Source organism: Pogonomyrmex barbatus, unplaced genomic scaffold (genome assembly GCF_055798465.1).
Source record: "Pogonomyrmex barbatus isolate J1 unplaced genomic scaffold, ASM5579846v1 scaffold12, whole genome shotgun sequence".
Lineage (NCBI taxonomy): Eukaryota > Metazoa > Arthropoda > Insecta > Hymenoptera > Formicidae > Pogonomyrmex > Pogonomyrmex barbatus.
This window is the reverse complement of record NW_028297108.1, coordinates 5997946-6012475: the sequence shown is the minus strand read 5'-3', so window position 1 is coordinate 6012475 and position 14530 is coordinate 5997946. Positions and strand designations below refer to the sequence as shown.

Below are 14530 nucleotides of genomic sequence, written 5' to 3'. Positions count from 1 at the left end.
ATAAAAATTTTATATTTTTATATAAAACTTTTTATTGCTGTCTTATCATATGTATTCTATGTGCTTATGCTATGCTTTGCATTATAATTTCTAGAAAATTAATTAAGTACATGCGATATAAACCTGCCAATACATGATGATTTTTGCAATAGAAAACTTTAACTGACTTTAAATATAAAGTAAAATGCTATAGAAAATAAAAGCAAATATATTAGTTTTAAAATAAAAGCAAATATATTAGTTTTAAAATAAAGCGAGTACGTCTTATATACTTTGTACGTGTAATCTTTTATTTTACTACGAAGCAGTTTGTTTCATTAATTGAATTATTTCTTCGTTAATGCTCTCCAGCCATGCATAAACGTATATAAAGTTGTAATATATAATTCGCATATTGTTTATTTTTTCACTGTATTATTTTAGAAGCAAATTTAACTTCTAGCATTTACTAATAATTGCTGAAATATTTTTATACGCATTTTTCGAAGTACATATATTTGCATTATTTTCATTTCACACAATTTATTATGACTTAATTCTTATTGATGCTGAAATATCTACAGATTTATATTTCAATCCCATTGCTCATGTCTGAGCGTAGTGGATCTCTCTCATATACTTGTGATGCGCACGATGATTATACACAGATATATGGCATTTACAATTTAACGCCAATTCCAAACGGCAAATTTTCGATAGAGAGACGTACTAAGCAAAGTTACTCTCGATGGTTTGCCTTCCGAGAGGAGATGAGCGTAAATAATTTGGCTTTGCCGGAAATCGAACCCGAGATCTTTAGCATATTAGATTAGTGTGCTGTCTACCATGCCACACTCGCTCAATTACAAATTTATATACCAATTACAAAAAAATGCATAACACAAATCACTTCGTTTAATAGAAATCTATGACTACAATGTTTCAACTCTACATATATCTGATTTTATTATTCATATGTTAATTATAGAATTGCAAAGGAGATTTGCGTCATGTTCACTATCAGTTGGCTCACAGGGTTGCAAAATTTTGAGTAAAATATTGGGAGCAAGAGAGAGAGAGAGAAAGAGAGAGAAAAGCACGTGTCCACCTACAGTATGAAAGCCGCGTATACAAGTCGTTTACATAATCTTAATGATATGTAACCATGCGACGCGAATACAGGCCCCCAAAGGGCCATACTATGTTGAGTTTCACAAATGAGAGAGACAACACAGCTCGCACACCGTTCGCAAATAAGTCTAGTCCGTGGGTACCTCTGCCTTCCAGCTTGGCTTTATGAAACGTCGACTGGTGAACCAGGCAAATAAAATTATTGCTGACCGTAGCTACCATGTATGCGCCCCCATATTGGATGAGAGAAAAAAAACAAGAACAAAAGCTGTAATGTAGTTTCACGGGATGGACACATGCGACTCGTGGTAAAATTGGATTCCTGTCTAATTCAACGTTTACGTAAAAGTGCAGCTTTTCAGAACGGAGATGAATGTCTGTCGGAGTATGAGACTGACGATGACGCTTCGTTAGATTTAAGCGCAAGGATGAATGGCATGATATATGGTACTGTCAAAAAAAAAAAAAAAATGCTTATTTTGACTACGTAGATAACGACGTTGAAATTCTGAAGATCGATACCTATGTGTGTGAATTTTTACTGCTTATATTGTTATTATTTTATCTCTCTCTGTTATCTTCTTGTTTGTTTAAAAAGCTATTGAGATTCCTGTTAAAAATATCAATTAAAAATATTTTACAAATGGAATATTAAATTATATTGAAATTGTTCAAAAAGCCCAAGGCCTGATTTTTGTGGAACAGATAGGAATTCATCGAGTTATTATCAAACTTAGGATCAGCCTCATGGATAGATGATTGAACTGAGTTCCTTAGGATATACTTCATAGTTTAGTGAAACTTGTTTGTTGGCTTGGTGCCATCTGCTGACCGTAGAAAGCCAAAGTAGACTAAATCTATAAATTCATAAACTTCACTTTAAGTATGATGTGTCTAAAGTGAGCTGCTGCACTCAGACCACGGACGCGTTGTTAGAAATTTTCGTAATACAACAAATTTCCATCTACTTATTTAACTTATTTAATGTTTGTAATAAGTATATTACATAATATTATATTTTAATATAAAAAATTATTTATGTTTATATAATTTATATATATTTTAATTGTATATTTTTTTTCTTCAATTGCACTTTCTTGATCAATCTATTTCTGGATAATTACATAAAATGATACAGTGTGGTAACATAGTAATTTTAAAGAGCATTATCGAGAAAGTTGTAAGAGCATTAATAGGGATTAGGTCAATTAATTACGATCCTAAGCACAAAGGTTTCGCAACCGCGTGCCTCATATTGCTCATAATGCGATAGATCATGTAATTGCAGGTCAATTATGATTCATATGTAGAACGATAGGAGTAAAAGTCACTGTGTCAATTTGTAAAATCTTATGATAGTTTTCTTTCCATTGTTAAAATATTCTTTTATGTATAAATGTGCTTGCGTGAATATATACATAACATCGTAGGGAATCTTTTATGAAATAGAAGATCTGTAGAATAGATCTTTCTTCTATTTTATGTTCTACCGGGAATTTAAAACTGATTGAAGAAAAGGTCGGAGCAATTTAGTTACCCTTCGTTTCTCTTTTTGGAATGTTTTTATTTCACTGAAAAACAAGTTAGCTGAATTTCAGTACAAACTAAATATTGAAATTCCAATTCAGATGCTCAATTGATTTCTAATTAAAATCTAAACTTTGCAAATAATTTTATGTGCCAATAAAATTTTGTCGAAATTTTACATGTAATCTAATAATTTATTTTAATAAAAATATTTGACTCTTTTTTGCAAATTTTTATACTGTCAATATTAAAAAATGTTGAAATTCTAATTTGTTTAAATAAATAATTGTATAAATTATGTAAAATATATGTGTGTTAATGCGCTCAATTATCAGCGATATCAATATTTAATTATCTCAAATTTGTGTTCAATAATGTTCAAAATTTATAAACATACTTTTCAATGTATGTCATATTCTGAGAAGAGCTATTATATAATCTAGCTATTAATAGTTTAAAGTTATTTTGCAACTTTACTATGCGAGGAGAATCCATAAATTCCAACTAGCGCAACAAATGGTGGATTATAACAAATAATAGCAAATTTCCGAGGACATCTAAAGAAGAAACTCCTAATTTCGAAATGTTGATAACTTTTAAGTGACGAGCTGATAAAATTGGCGAATCAAGATGTCTAAAGTTCGCTCCAGAGTATATATGTGATACACTTTTTTCTCTATCATATCTGTGCACACAAACTTTTGACATAGTAATTTTCAAACTTTAATTAATCTTCCAAAGTTATTACAATTTGGAAGGTGTGTTAATGACAATTTTACATAAAATGATATTCGAGAAACGAATAGGAACGTGTACAATATTACAAATATTTTATGTAAAATAAACATCTTCTAAGAATGTATATGTGTGAACGAGAACGAAAGATAAGAAAGAGAATTTCAAATAGAACTATAGAACTTTATTATGTGATATTTAAAAAAGCATAGTGATTAAGTCAAAACGAAGTCAAAACGAATTAACCACGATAGAATCCTCCAATTCGAAATTCTGATGATATCCTAAACTCGATCTATCTCTTTAATATATTTTTAAAGTCTCAATGAAACGTGTTCGTGATGGTACTACGAAAAGAAGCAATCCCTTCCTATCTCTTGACCTTTCTATCTCACGTTATTGCTCTCTTTATTAGAACGAGGTCGCAAACGAAAGATAAATAACACTGTGTGACTAAAAATATTTTATATATTTCTGTGAACATATTTTAATATTAATTGGAATATAAATATATAAAAAGTTGCAATATATATTTTGCAAAATGGTAAAGAAATTTCAAACTTGTTCAAATTCGAAAATAAGAAAATAAGGATATTAAATTTAAAATCTAATAAAAGACAATTTGTGTTATAAAACATAGCTAAAATAATTTAAAAGGATAAGAAAAAGCAGAAGACAATTACAATTAAATTACAATTAATTAGGTGCAATGTATATAATTAAAAATGTGATTTATAAAATTAGCATTATAAAATATGTTAGCAAAAGTGACTTTTAAGCCTTGATATTTTATGCAAAAATCCGAATAACATATATGTGACTGTTCTCAATATCGAGTAATTAAACCGATAATTGTGGCTAATATGTTGATAAAATGAATAAAGAAAAAAAAGAAAAAGCTCGTGTTACAATTAATTGCGGATTATCATGGCTTCAAAATAACGACTGATATACTTTCCGAAAACAGGAATGTTTTCAAACAATTAAATCGTTGTTTAAGCTGTTAGACAAAAGCGCCAAAGGATTACATCATCGTGCATTAGCACTTTCGCAGAGTGATTGTTCAGTTACAATAAATCTATCTAATATATATCTATGTTAAATCGTTGAATCTCAATTTAGTTAATTAACGACCTCGATACGTGACTTGCATAAATACGTGCAATGTTGCATATCGATAATTTTGTATACATGCTGGATTGACATCCTAGTTTATTATACTTTAATCATCAAAAACAATATCTATTTTAAGTATACAATTTTTGTAATGAGAGAAAATATTATACGACTACATAAAATATAAGAATTAAAAGGAACATCTTTAATATTATATTTGCATATTGATATCTTCATCAAAATCTTAATAGTAACTTTACAGTTTTAAACAAGAAATATTGATTAAAATTATTTATATGACATATATAATTGCACGTTAAAGTTATATTTATTTAAACAACAAGAAAATTTACAGTAATAAAATTATTTATATAGATATTTCTTCGTATAAACTTTAAATCTCTATGGAATTGCAAAGTGATATTGTTTCTATGGAAGCTTCTTCAGTTCAGTCCCGAGAGTCAATAAATAAAGGATTGCTTCGGCCTATTTTTAACAAAAGCACTTAACTTTGCAAATATTTGCGAGATTTGAATAAGATATTCATTGAAAAATACCAATATGATTTCTTGAAAGTCAGCTTTTATGCATAAAATTACATATTAAAACATGAAAATATAACTGTGACATTTCTCTGAAATATTTAAGCATTAAGAACTCCTGTGTCGAAAAAATTCATATTTCTATGTTTTTTAAATTCAGCTTATATAATTGATGTTTTCTTTTTGTTAAATATAGATTGAAACAAATTATAAAATTTATAACTAAAATACTTTTGTTTTATATAAGAAAATTGTAATGATTGCAAATTTAAGAAACAATTTTGATGAAAGATTAAATATGATAATTATTAAACAAAGAGAATATTATAAAAACCTTCATATTAATTAAAAATAAATGATTATATCAATATTGGAAAAAATTCATAATGGTTTTGTCTCTATTATATTTTTACAAGAGAAATTTTAAAAAATGATACAATAATGCAGATAGAAAAAAATTATATAATAATACATTGTTTAAATATTATTCGGCAAAAAGATTGCTTAATAATTTAAATTATTTATTAATAAAATAATAATTAATAATTAAATAAGTAATAATTAAAAATAAGATTGAAAGATTTTAATATAATAATTAATAAACAACATAAAGATTTATTTATAATTTTATGTATCATATGTATAATATAAAAATATTAAAAAAAGTTTAAATATTATATATATTTAGATCTGTATCTATATATTAATTACAGTACGCACATACAAACATAAAAATGCGAAATTTTAAGTAAAATGCTATTTTAAAATCCGACGCAAAAGTATAGATCATTTAAAATGGACCGAATATTCATGCAATTTTTCTCGTGCTTATTGTGCATTCATGCTTCGTCGTATTGATTCTTTATGCAGAAATTTCAAGAATTTGATGCTCTTTTTATTCACGCTCGACTTTGGATGCTTTGTTCAACGTACATAGATACTTTATTCAAAACATGTAATATAATAGACCCATATACATATTGCAGATGTTAAATGCACATAACAATTAAGATTTTATTTCATTCGATCTATTTACATTTTAATAAAAATTATTTGTATAGTATTACTATAAATCCTGAAATTAATATAACAGTAATTAATTCATTAAATCATTTATATGTAAACCATCGTTGCATTTGTTTTCCAAATGTAAATATCCTTTTCTCCAACATAATGAAAATTTTAATTTAATGCTTTATTCTTCGAAACTGCTTTTGCAACAATATATTTTGCATTTTATTTTTTTGCGTGGATCTTTTTATGTATTATAAATACAAAGTTCAGATGAAAGATAAAATGCAGATTTCGGAATGAATAAAACAAGAGTTTAGTGCGCAAATATTAATTCTATTTTGGATTCATTAAATAATATTGCCATTTTTATCTTCAAGATACGTCATATAATCTTACTATCGAATGAGAGCTCTTGAAATTTCTGACGTTCATTACTATTGCGTGAAAGAAAAATGAAGTTTATAGCTTCTCTCATCATCTTGACATGCTTGTGCCAAAATGATGAGAAGCTATAAATCATGTTAAGTGCGTCATAAAGAGCATGATACATTAAAGCGACACATTGTAACACTTCCATATTGCATGCATTTGCAATAAATGCAATAGTCGTTTGACAATTATAATGTCATTCTGTATGAGCTTTATTTATCGTGTATTTTAAAGTGACTAAATCTTTTCAATTTCGAATCGATCAATATCATGCATTATTGTATTCGTCAATACAGCGAGATAATATAGGTACATCTGCAATTATATTTTAAACTTTGTAACATCGTCGTTTTCTTCGTTCAAATTCTATTTCAAGAAGTCAGATCTTTCCGTCTACTCGTCCGTCTATCGAATTCTCCGTCTGCGAATTCTCCATGAAGGATTAGCTATAGAATTAAGAATATAAAATATAAAGAAAAGGAATATTCTTTTATAAAAGAAAGAATGTGCTCTTGAAAAACTGTTAAAATATTTTCAAAAATATGCTATTTGTTATTGTTCAATTGCAGTACGATGTGTCGCAATTTATAATTACCAGACATCACAGACACACACACACACACACACACACACACACACACACACACACACACGCACGCACACGCACACGCACACGCACACGCACACGCACACGCCACGCACACGCACACGCACACGCACACGCACACGCACACGCACACACACACGCACACACACACACACACACACACACACACACACACACATCAAATGTGTTATGTTCGCCTTTTATCTTTGATATTGGTTCCATTAGGAAATTAATAATATCGTTGTTATCTGTTCACTCGTATCATTTATATTATTAATAAAACGGCAACAATTTACTTTAATGCGTGAATTTAAAACGCGCGATGATCGGTAATTCAAAACGAATAAAATAACGAAATGTATGGAAATAATCAATTTGCATCACGAAGAAGAAACGATCAATAGAAGCAAGCATTTTACACGCTTTTTTTAAAAACGTAAAATTGACAAATTTTTCGCCAAAAGCTTTTTATCATGATAAGTCCAGCTTTACTGCGACTAATGCAACGAATTCTGCGCTTCCTTCCTTTCATAATTGCACAAACAAGCACGATAGTAATAAATAAATGTAATTCAAGAAGAAACTTTCTTTACTCGATGTTTGTAATTATATTTTATTTATTTCAATCTTAATAGACGCCCGTTGCAGATAATTTTTCACTGTCCATAGAAAAAAACATCCCCTCCTGTCTAATCAATAAATACAGCTGAAAGAGATTGAGAAAGAGAGATTAAGAAAATTTATTGTACATAATAATTTTACAACTACATATTTTGTTTCTAATATTATACTTAACTCTGATAGATATAAATATAATTTTATGTCAAAAAATATGAAAATATTTTCTTGTTAAATCTACTTGAAACAAAATATGCAACATCATTATGAACTTTAAAATATATTTTTGAAATATGTATGTATATATCTCTTATTAAAAATTTGTAATTAAATCAGTTTATGTTTGCAATCTATATTTCCTTGCAATTAATTTAAATCATTTCTTTGTAATTTATAAATTATGAATATTATTATTTATATATTACAATTATTTAAAATAAATAAAGATATATATAATTATAAAATTATTCGATGCACCTTTGTATATCACAGATAAGATTTTTTCTTTTTTATAAATATTTCTTTCTGAAAAAAGATAAGAAGAAAAGATAAAAAAATTTTAATCAACTTTTAATTACTTATCGAGTTTAAAGTTTCGAGGTCGCATAGAAGGAGATAAAAAACAGCGAATTAAACTTCAATTACATAGTTAATTAGTAAACTTAAAAACTAATTGTGATATTACATTAATAATAATGTTATAATTTCCCATTCAGCAATATAAACATAACACATGTTGTAACAGTTACTATTACTATTGCTAAGCATAAAAATTATAATATAAATATAATATTATTGTTATTTTAATGTTTACTTATCTCGTTATAAATATGCATTACGATGTCAAGAGACATATAATTTTATTACAATTTCTTGACGATGGAAATCTTCTAAATGGAAATCAAAGCAAGAAGTCGAATATCGATGTTCTCTGCTAAATTGTCCTCTGCCCATGTTTCTATTAAGCATTTTATGCTGAAAAAGAAAATAAATTTTTTTGCATTACAGTCTTTGTTTTTAAAGTTCCTTTTTACAACTGAAGCGATATATAATAAATTCGCAATTACTTGTGAAGAAGACTGCTATATCCATTAACGATAAGCTACACTTGGTCTCGCTTAAAACAGAATATGGGATAGAACCAGAAATTTCAGGCATAACATAGAACAGAACCATAGCTTGATATCCGTTGAAAAACTTGTAGACATGACAAAGTAGTTTAATGTGCACATTTTGTACTCATAGTGGCGCTAGTGATGGTTTCAGTTAAAATACGCACTATAGAAATTTTAGTTCCAGCAAGTTTTGAAAAGTGACCATCCTGAACTTTTTTGTGAGAATATTCATCAAAATTCCCATATTAACATCCCCAAGTTTCATTTTATCATATTGGAATTAAATAACCACTTTCATTGACTTTCACAATTCGTGAATTAAAAATGTTTATAATTGATTGCAAAAATAGATATAAAATATGGCCATATCTTATATCATATCTTATGTCCATTTAATCTTCATTCAGATTTTCATTTTCATTTCAAAAATTTAATATTTATTTCTATTCCTAATTTTTTCTCTAGTGCGCAGAGCCTAAAGCCTTATATTCACAAAATATATCCGAAATTTCAACAAAAAAAAATTAACCAATCATATTTGGCCGAAATAGCCAATACGATTGGTCAATATTTTCTCCGTTCGAGATCTCGATTACAAGCATCATGAATACAAGAGGTCTATTCTTTTCAACTGAACTGGCTGCACTAATTCACAATTTATCTTTCTTTTTTACACTGGAAGAAGAAAGATAAACTGTGAACTAGTGCAACTAGTTCAGCCAAAAAGAACAGGCCTAAGATTTAAGTTCATGTTACAATATGGGATAGGGAATTTATTTTTCAATAGTTCTAAATTAGAAATTTTTTACTTTTGGCGCACATGACCTCTGAAATCAATTGATGCTCGGGTTTACTCATTCTTTATCTTATTAATCTGTAATTTGATTCCAAACAATGCAGTAGAAGTGAATATTCCTTGCCCCTTACTACATCGGCAATTTAGTAGGGGACTCGTGAGAAAGAGCGTACTCCGATAGCGACATCCAGACAGGAATGGCGGCCCTACACAGGGAAGCGATACAAAAACAAATTCAACAAGATTGGGCTAACCGTGAATATATAGAAGTTATCACTGGCAGTATTAAGAAGATTACAGACTTCCTTAATTCTTTCGGTATTAAATTGTACCCATATCTTCACAAAACTGCAAAAATTAATATGCATATCTTTAATCTTTTATATTACAATATAATCTCTTTTTTGTTAGATATGTCTTGTAGATCGAGGATAGCAGTCCTCAATGAAAAGTTGACAACTCTCGAACGAAGAATTGAATATCTTGAAGCATGCGTAAGTGATTATATTTTTATTAATTTTCAGTTTAATTGTAGAAAGCAACTTGTTTCTCAATTACATAATGTAACATAAGGTAGCATTTCTTTCATAGCGTTGATAATGTATCAAATTTTCTATTTACATTCCATTTATTTATTAATAATTCCATAATGGTATTTTTCCAACAGGTCACGAAAGGCGAGACATTGACATAATACTTTTAAGCATAATATAAATGTCCTTTTTACACTCCTTTTTATTTCCTGTATTAGAACCAGAATAAATACATGATAAAAGCGAAAGATACGCATTTCCTATTTCTTTACATCAATTGTACAATATGGCTTATCCCCGCTTGACTTTATGTATCAACAGCACTAAATTTTTTTTCCATGTATGAAATATTACTCCCATGGCCTACGTCCCCTAGGATCTTTAACAAGGGTAAAATCTAAGGGAAAAGTAGTATATTGCTTTCGTATGTCTGCATCTTTAATTGGAAGGGGAACCCAACCAGTCATGTCACCATATTTTTTAACCATGGCGCATGTGGTCAACCAGAAAGTAAAATGATAACTCAATCTACCATTTTTCTGCCAATGATAGAAGACTCCTCCTGAAGCTAATGCTGTAATGGATAAACAAAACTTGATAATTTATGTCTGATAAACTCCATCATCATGTCCATACATTACATACAGGCTAGAATATAATTAATATAGCCATCCTGTCCTCCTCTAAGTTTTGTTGTCGTATATGCTACAGAAGCGAAAGTGGCGCACATGGCAGTGATAGGCACCGTCCAAAAAGCCAGGCAATTCATTGTATTCCAAAAGCCTGTTGTCTGAGACAAAAGTATGGAATCGTACATGCCCATCCCAAAACTACCTGCAAATCCATATTTGCACAGCCCAACTACTTTCTCAAATGGAGCTTGGCCTTCTGGAGCATTGCTGTATTTCCAATTTTGAGCAAAATAAGTTATTAACATTGTTGAGGCTGAAACAAAATGATGATTATCATAAGTAGATTGACAACAAAAAATTAACATTCTCTTGCAAGTGTTTACACAAGCTCTATATTATTATACCTAACAAAGAATCCTATTAGATTCTCAGTATTTATAATCAATGATTCATTATCAAATATGCAATGCACATAAACACAGAATAAAATATGATGGATTCATAATTTGACTTGATGTTAATAAATCCCATATTCTGAATCCTTTCAGTGATAAAAGTGCCTCTAAAAGTAATTCATAAGCTTTCTGATTAGCTGTAAACCATTTTCAAAAGCATTTTTATTGATAAAAGTGAATTCAGAATATTGGCCTAATTCTCTACATATCATATTTATAACAATTGTTAAGTTTTCCTCTTCGTTTTCCTTTGAAAATCCCATCGAAAGGTAATAAATAATCCCAACTTATTTATTAGGTTAAATTATATAGCACAGAAGGAATAATTGTTAGATAATAATAATTGAAGTTACTGTTTGGATCTCGAGTGACAATCGCCTCGTATTTCGTCGCGTGCTTCGCACAAACTATACACGTCTATAAAGTCTATCTCTATTGTGAATTAACGACATATTCCGATCTCGTGGAAAGTTGAGAAGCGCCGAGATAAAGATATCCTAATCGAAAATATGACATAACTTCAATGTCGGTGGTTATATATACATGCATACGTACGTGTATATACCACGAATCGTAAGTCAGAGCTTGCCGATTCAAATTACTATAAAATGAACAGTGGTACGTCGAAGTGAGGTTATCACATCGCGTATTCGGAAGTTACTTTAAACGCAGGACTGGGGTCAGAGACATCGGATGTATCATCTTATCTTTGTTGTCCACCGAATGTTAAATAAGGATAAAATGATACCTGAGAGGTTTCTCTTTGCCTGAATATACTTGGGTGTATTTTTGAACACACTTCTGTATAATTCGCTATTAGTCTGTTTTTTGTAACTGAACTAGAACTCATGTACTCATTGTACTTAAAATAAAATAGGTATATGAATTTTGATCAAAGCGAGATAGAAAGTTTTAGTACAGCCCAATGCAGGAATGGAAATAAGCATAAAGTCTGTTCTTTCCAGCTTAATTTGTTGCATAATTCATTTTTTCTCTTTTTCTCTACAACACGAAGAGAGAAGAAAAAAAGCTAAATTGTACAAAAAATAGGTTTCTTATATAAGTAAAGTATTCTCAAGTAAAAGTATTCTCAGTAAAAGCATTTCATGTCGACACTTTTGATCTTTATTCCTCACGTCACGTGATTATTTCACCATATAAAATAAGTGAAAAAACAAAGAAGAATATAGGAATAGTACGAGCTCTAGTCATACTGTACCACGTACTTAGAAATAATTTCTTAATTATTTTAATTAAAAGTATTAATTATTATTTAAAAATATTATATTTTATTTAAATAAACCATATTTTGCAGAAAATGGAATAGGAAAACAAAATATAGTTAGTTTTAAGTTTTACGGTTGGCAATTCTTGAATTTAATCACCAACGAGATACTATAATAATAAGGACGTTATAGATCTTGGATATTACAATTGTTTCGTAACGTAAGCCTAACTAAATTGTTACAAGATGTTGCACGTAATTGCGAGACGAATACCGTTGCAGGTATACATCAAGAAACGAAATCATATTTTATTCATGAGCTGTTAATGAATTTATACACATTTAACCTAATTTTGAATTTTCTAATTGTTTTCAGAATATAACGATTGCTTCTTTACGAACATTCAGCGCACAAGCTTCGAGTACTAGTCAATCCACGGTGAATAGCAACGTCCCAGGTCTCAGCGAGAATGTTGTCAAAGTACCAAATACACGTAAGATTAAATGATAATTTTATAAAATGTTTATTAAGAAGGATTCCGATTAGAACTTAAAACTTATTTAGCTGTAGGACCCAATGCCGCAAAAAACATGGAATACAAAAATCCCGAGTACTTTTGCTACCACATAGATTCGTTCGGGGAGGCTGAAGTGGAGCTAGCAAAGTATAGATTACCAGTACCATCTAACAAGAGACCATTCAACAAATAAATGATAACGGATGGTAGAAACAAAATAATGAATTTAATAAGTTGAAGAGTGTACAGAAAATATGTAGCGAACGGTGTATTTAAAACGTCTATGTATTTTATATATTTAAGGAAATATGTCATTCATTTATGTGATTCATCTATTTTGTTTTCACCATTTTATTTCAGAAACCATTGTTTTGTTGAGTGTTACCAAACTGCCGCTAAAACGATAGTGTTTTGCACTAAATATAAAATGAAAAAAAAAATAGCAAGTCTGTGATAAAATATATAAAGGCAAACAGCATATGGATGGTAATTCAGTATTTTCATATCTTCAGAATAATCGTTGGAAGTAATTTGAGATTGAGAGTTGCTAATTCATTTATATAATCGACACTATTAAATTTTGAGCAAATTTTTGTGACCATCAAAGAGATCTAAAAGGTTCAGAGATGATTAAGCATTAATATTATCAACCATTAACATAAATTTGTCAATCATTTACATAGATAACATATAAAATTCATATTTTTTTATTATACAACTGCTTCATAAATAAGTATGCATACTTGTAATGCTATATCATATATGTTATACCATAATGCTGCAAAATTACAATTTTTTTATATTATTTCTATGGATGATAATTACACTAATAAAATATGATACAGATGATAATTGTAAGATGTAGTTTTAGATGAAATTAAATATCATTTATAAATGATATTTAATTATAAATATGCATATATATCTAAGAAACATCAGAATAATAATAGATCATAAAACTAATCTATATTATAGGCTAATTATTTAAATTTTAATAGCCATGCGAATTCCTATGTGATGAGATTGTCGATTTTTTAATAGTCTTTTCGATGATATTAAAAAGAAATAGTAAAGTCGCAATAAAAGCAAAACAGCAATGTTATAATTCGGCATTCCCTCAACCTTCAGAATGAGATCTTACTTCAGGTTGAGAACCGCTGGTTTTATTTATATTAAGATTACGGACACGTCCGAAGCGCGCGATCGAACTTGACCGAAGTGCCGACCAAGATTCCCCTCTTCTCCCCTTATCACTAATCGTAAATGACGACTTTCACGTAGAGACGTGCCAACCATATGATTCTTTGGTCCATGGTATAATCAGCAATGTATATAACAGTTCCGGCGCGCCAGGGCAGGCCGTATAAAGTCGAGCAGCCTGGCCTCCAGCGTGTAGAGTAAAACAGTGACGCGACCACACGACACCTGAGGTGTCGAAGTTCGAATCGACGACCGTTCTCCTCTTCTAATCGGACAGCTCGGCTGTCGTCGCTACGTCAATTCACCCGTTATCTTTTCCGTTTCTTTCCTTCTTTCCCTCTGTCCTTCTGTCCCTCAT

At 29.5% G+C, this 14530-nt stretch overlaps 3 protein-coding genes and 1 long non-coding RNA gene across 6 annotated transcripts; 2 read left to right on the top strand and 2 right to left on the bottom strand.

The window, feature by feature from the left end:
* Nucleotides 1-7651: 7651 nt before the first annotated feature.
* Nucleotides 7652-9484, bottom strand: LOC105430941 (uncharacterized). Its single transcript, XR_968237.3, has 2 exons — nt 8766-9484; nt 7652-8673 (listed from the first exon to the last, which is right to left on the bottom strand). It is a non-coding gene; the product is annotated as an uncharacterized LOC105430941 (long non-coding RNA).
* Nucleotides 9485-9661: 177 nt separating this feature from the next.
* On the top strand, nt 9662-10390 carry HSPC300 (hematopoietic stem/progenitor cell protein 300). Its single transcript, XM_011644770.2, has 3 exons — nt 9662-9927; nt 10021-10103; nt 10277-10390. Exons 1-3 carry the CDS (start codon nt 9807-9809, stop codon nt 10301-10303), a joined length of 231 nt encoding a protein of 76 aa, XP_011643072.1. The 5' UTR covers nt 9662-9806; the 3' UTR covers nt 10304-10390.
* On the bottom strand, nt 10327-12115 carry LOC105430939 (uncharacterized). Of its 3 annotated transcripts, none has more exons than XM_011644773.3 (3): nt 11978-12115; nt 10788-11087; nt 10327-10716 (listed from the first exon to the last, which is right to left on the bottom strand). In XM_011644773.3, the coding sequence occupies exons 2-3, from the start codon at nt 11077-11079 to the stop codon at nt 10493-10495; spliced, it is 516 nt and encodes a 171-aa protein (XP_011643075.2). In that variant the 5' UTR covers nt 11080-11087; nt 11978-12115; the 3' UTR covers nt 10327-10492. The 3 variants fall into 3 exon arrangements, with proteins under 3 accessions (XP_011643075.2, XP_011643073.2, XP_011643074.2); XM_011644771.3 differs by lacking the exon at nt 11978-12115 and adding an exon at nt 11785-11950; XM_011644772.3 differs by lacking the exon at nt 11978-12115 and adding an exon at nt 11583-11762.
* A 462-nt stretch (nt 12116-12577) lies between these two features.
* NdufV3 (NADH:ubiquinone oxidoreductase subunit V3) lies at nt 12578-13450 on the top strand. The gene is made up of 3 exons (XM_011644765.2): nt 12578-12736; nt 12831-12948; nt 13020-13450. The coding sequence occupies exons 1-3, from the start codon at nt 12701-12703 to the stop codon at nt 13163-13165; spliced, it is 300 nt and encodes a 99-aa protein (XP_011643067.1). The 5' UTR covers nt 12578-12700; the 3' UTR covers nt 13166-13450.
* The last annotated feature ends 1080 nt before the right edge of the window (nt 13451-14530 follow it).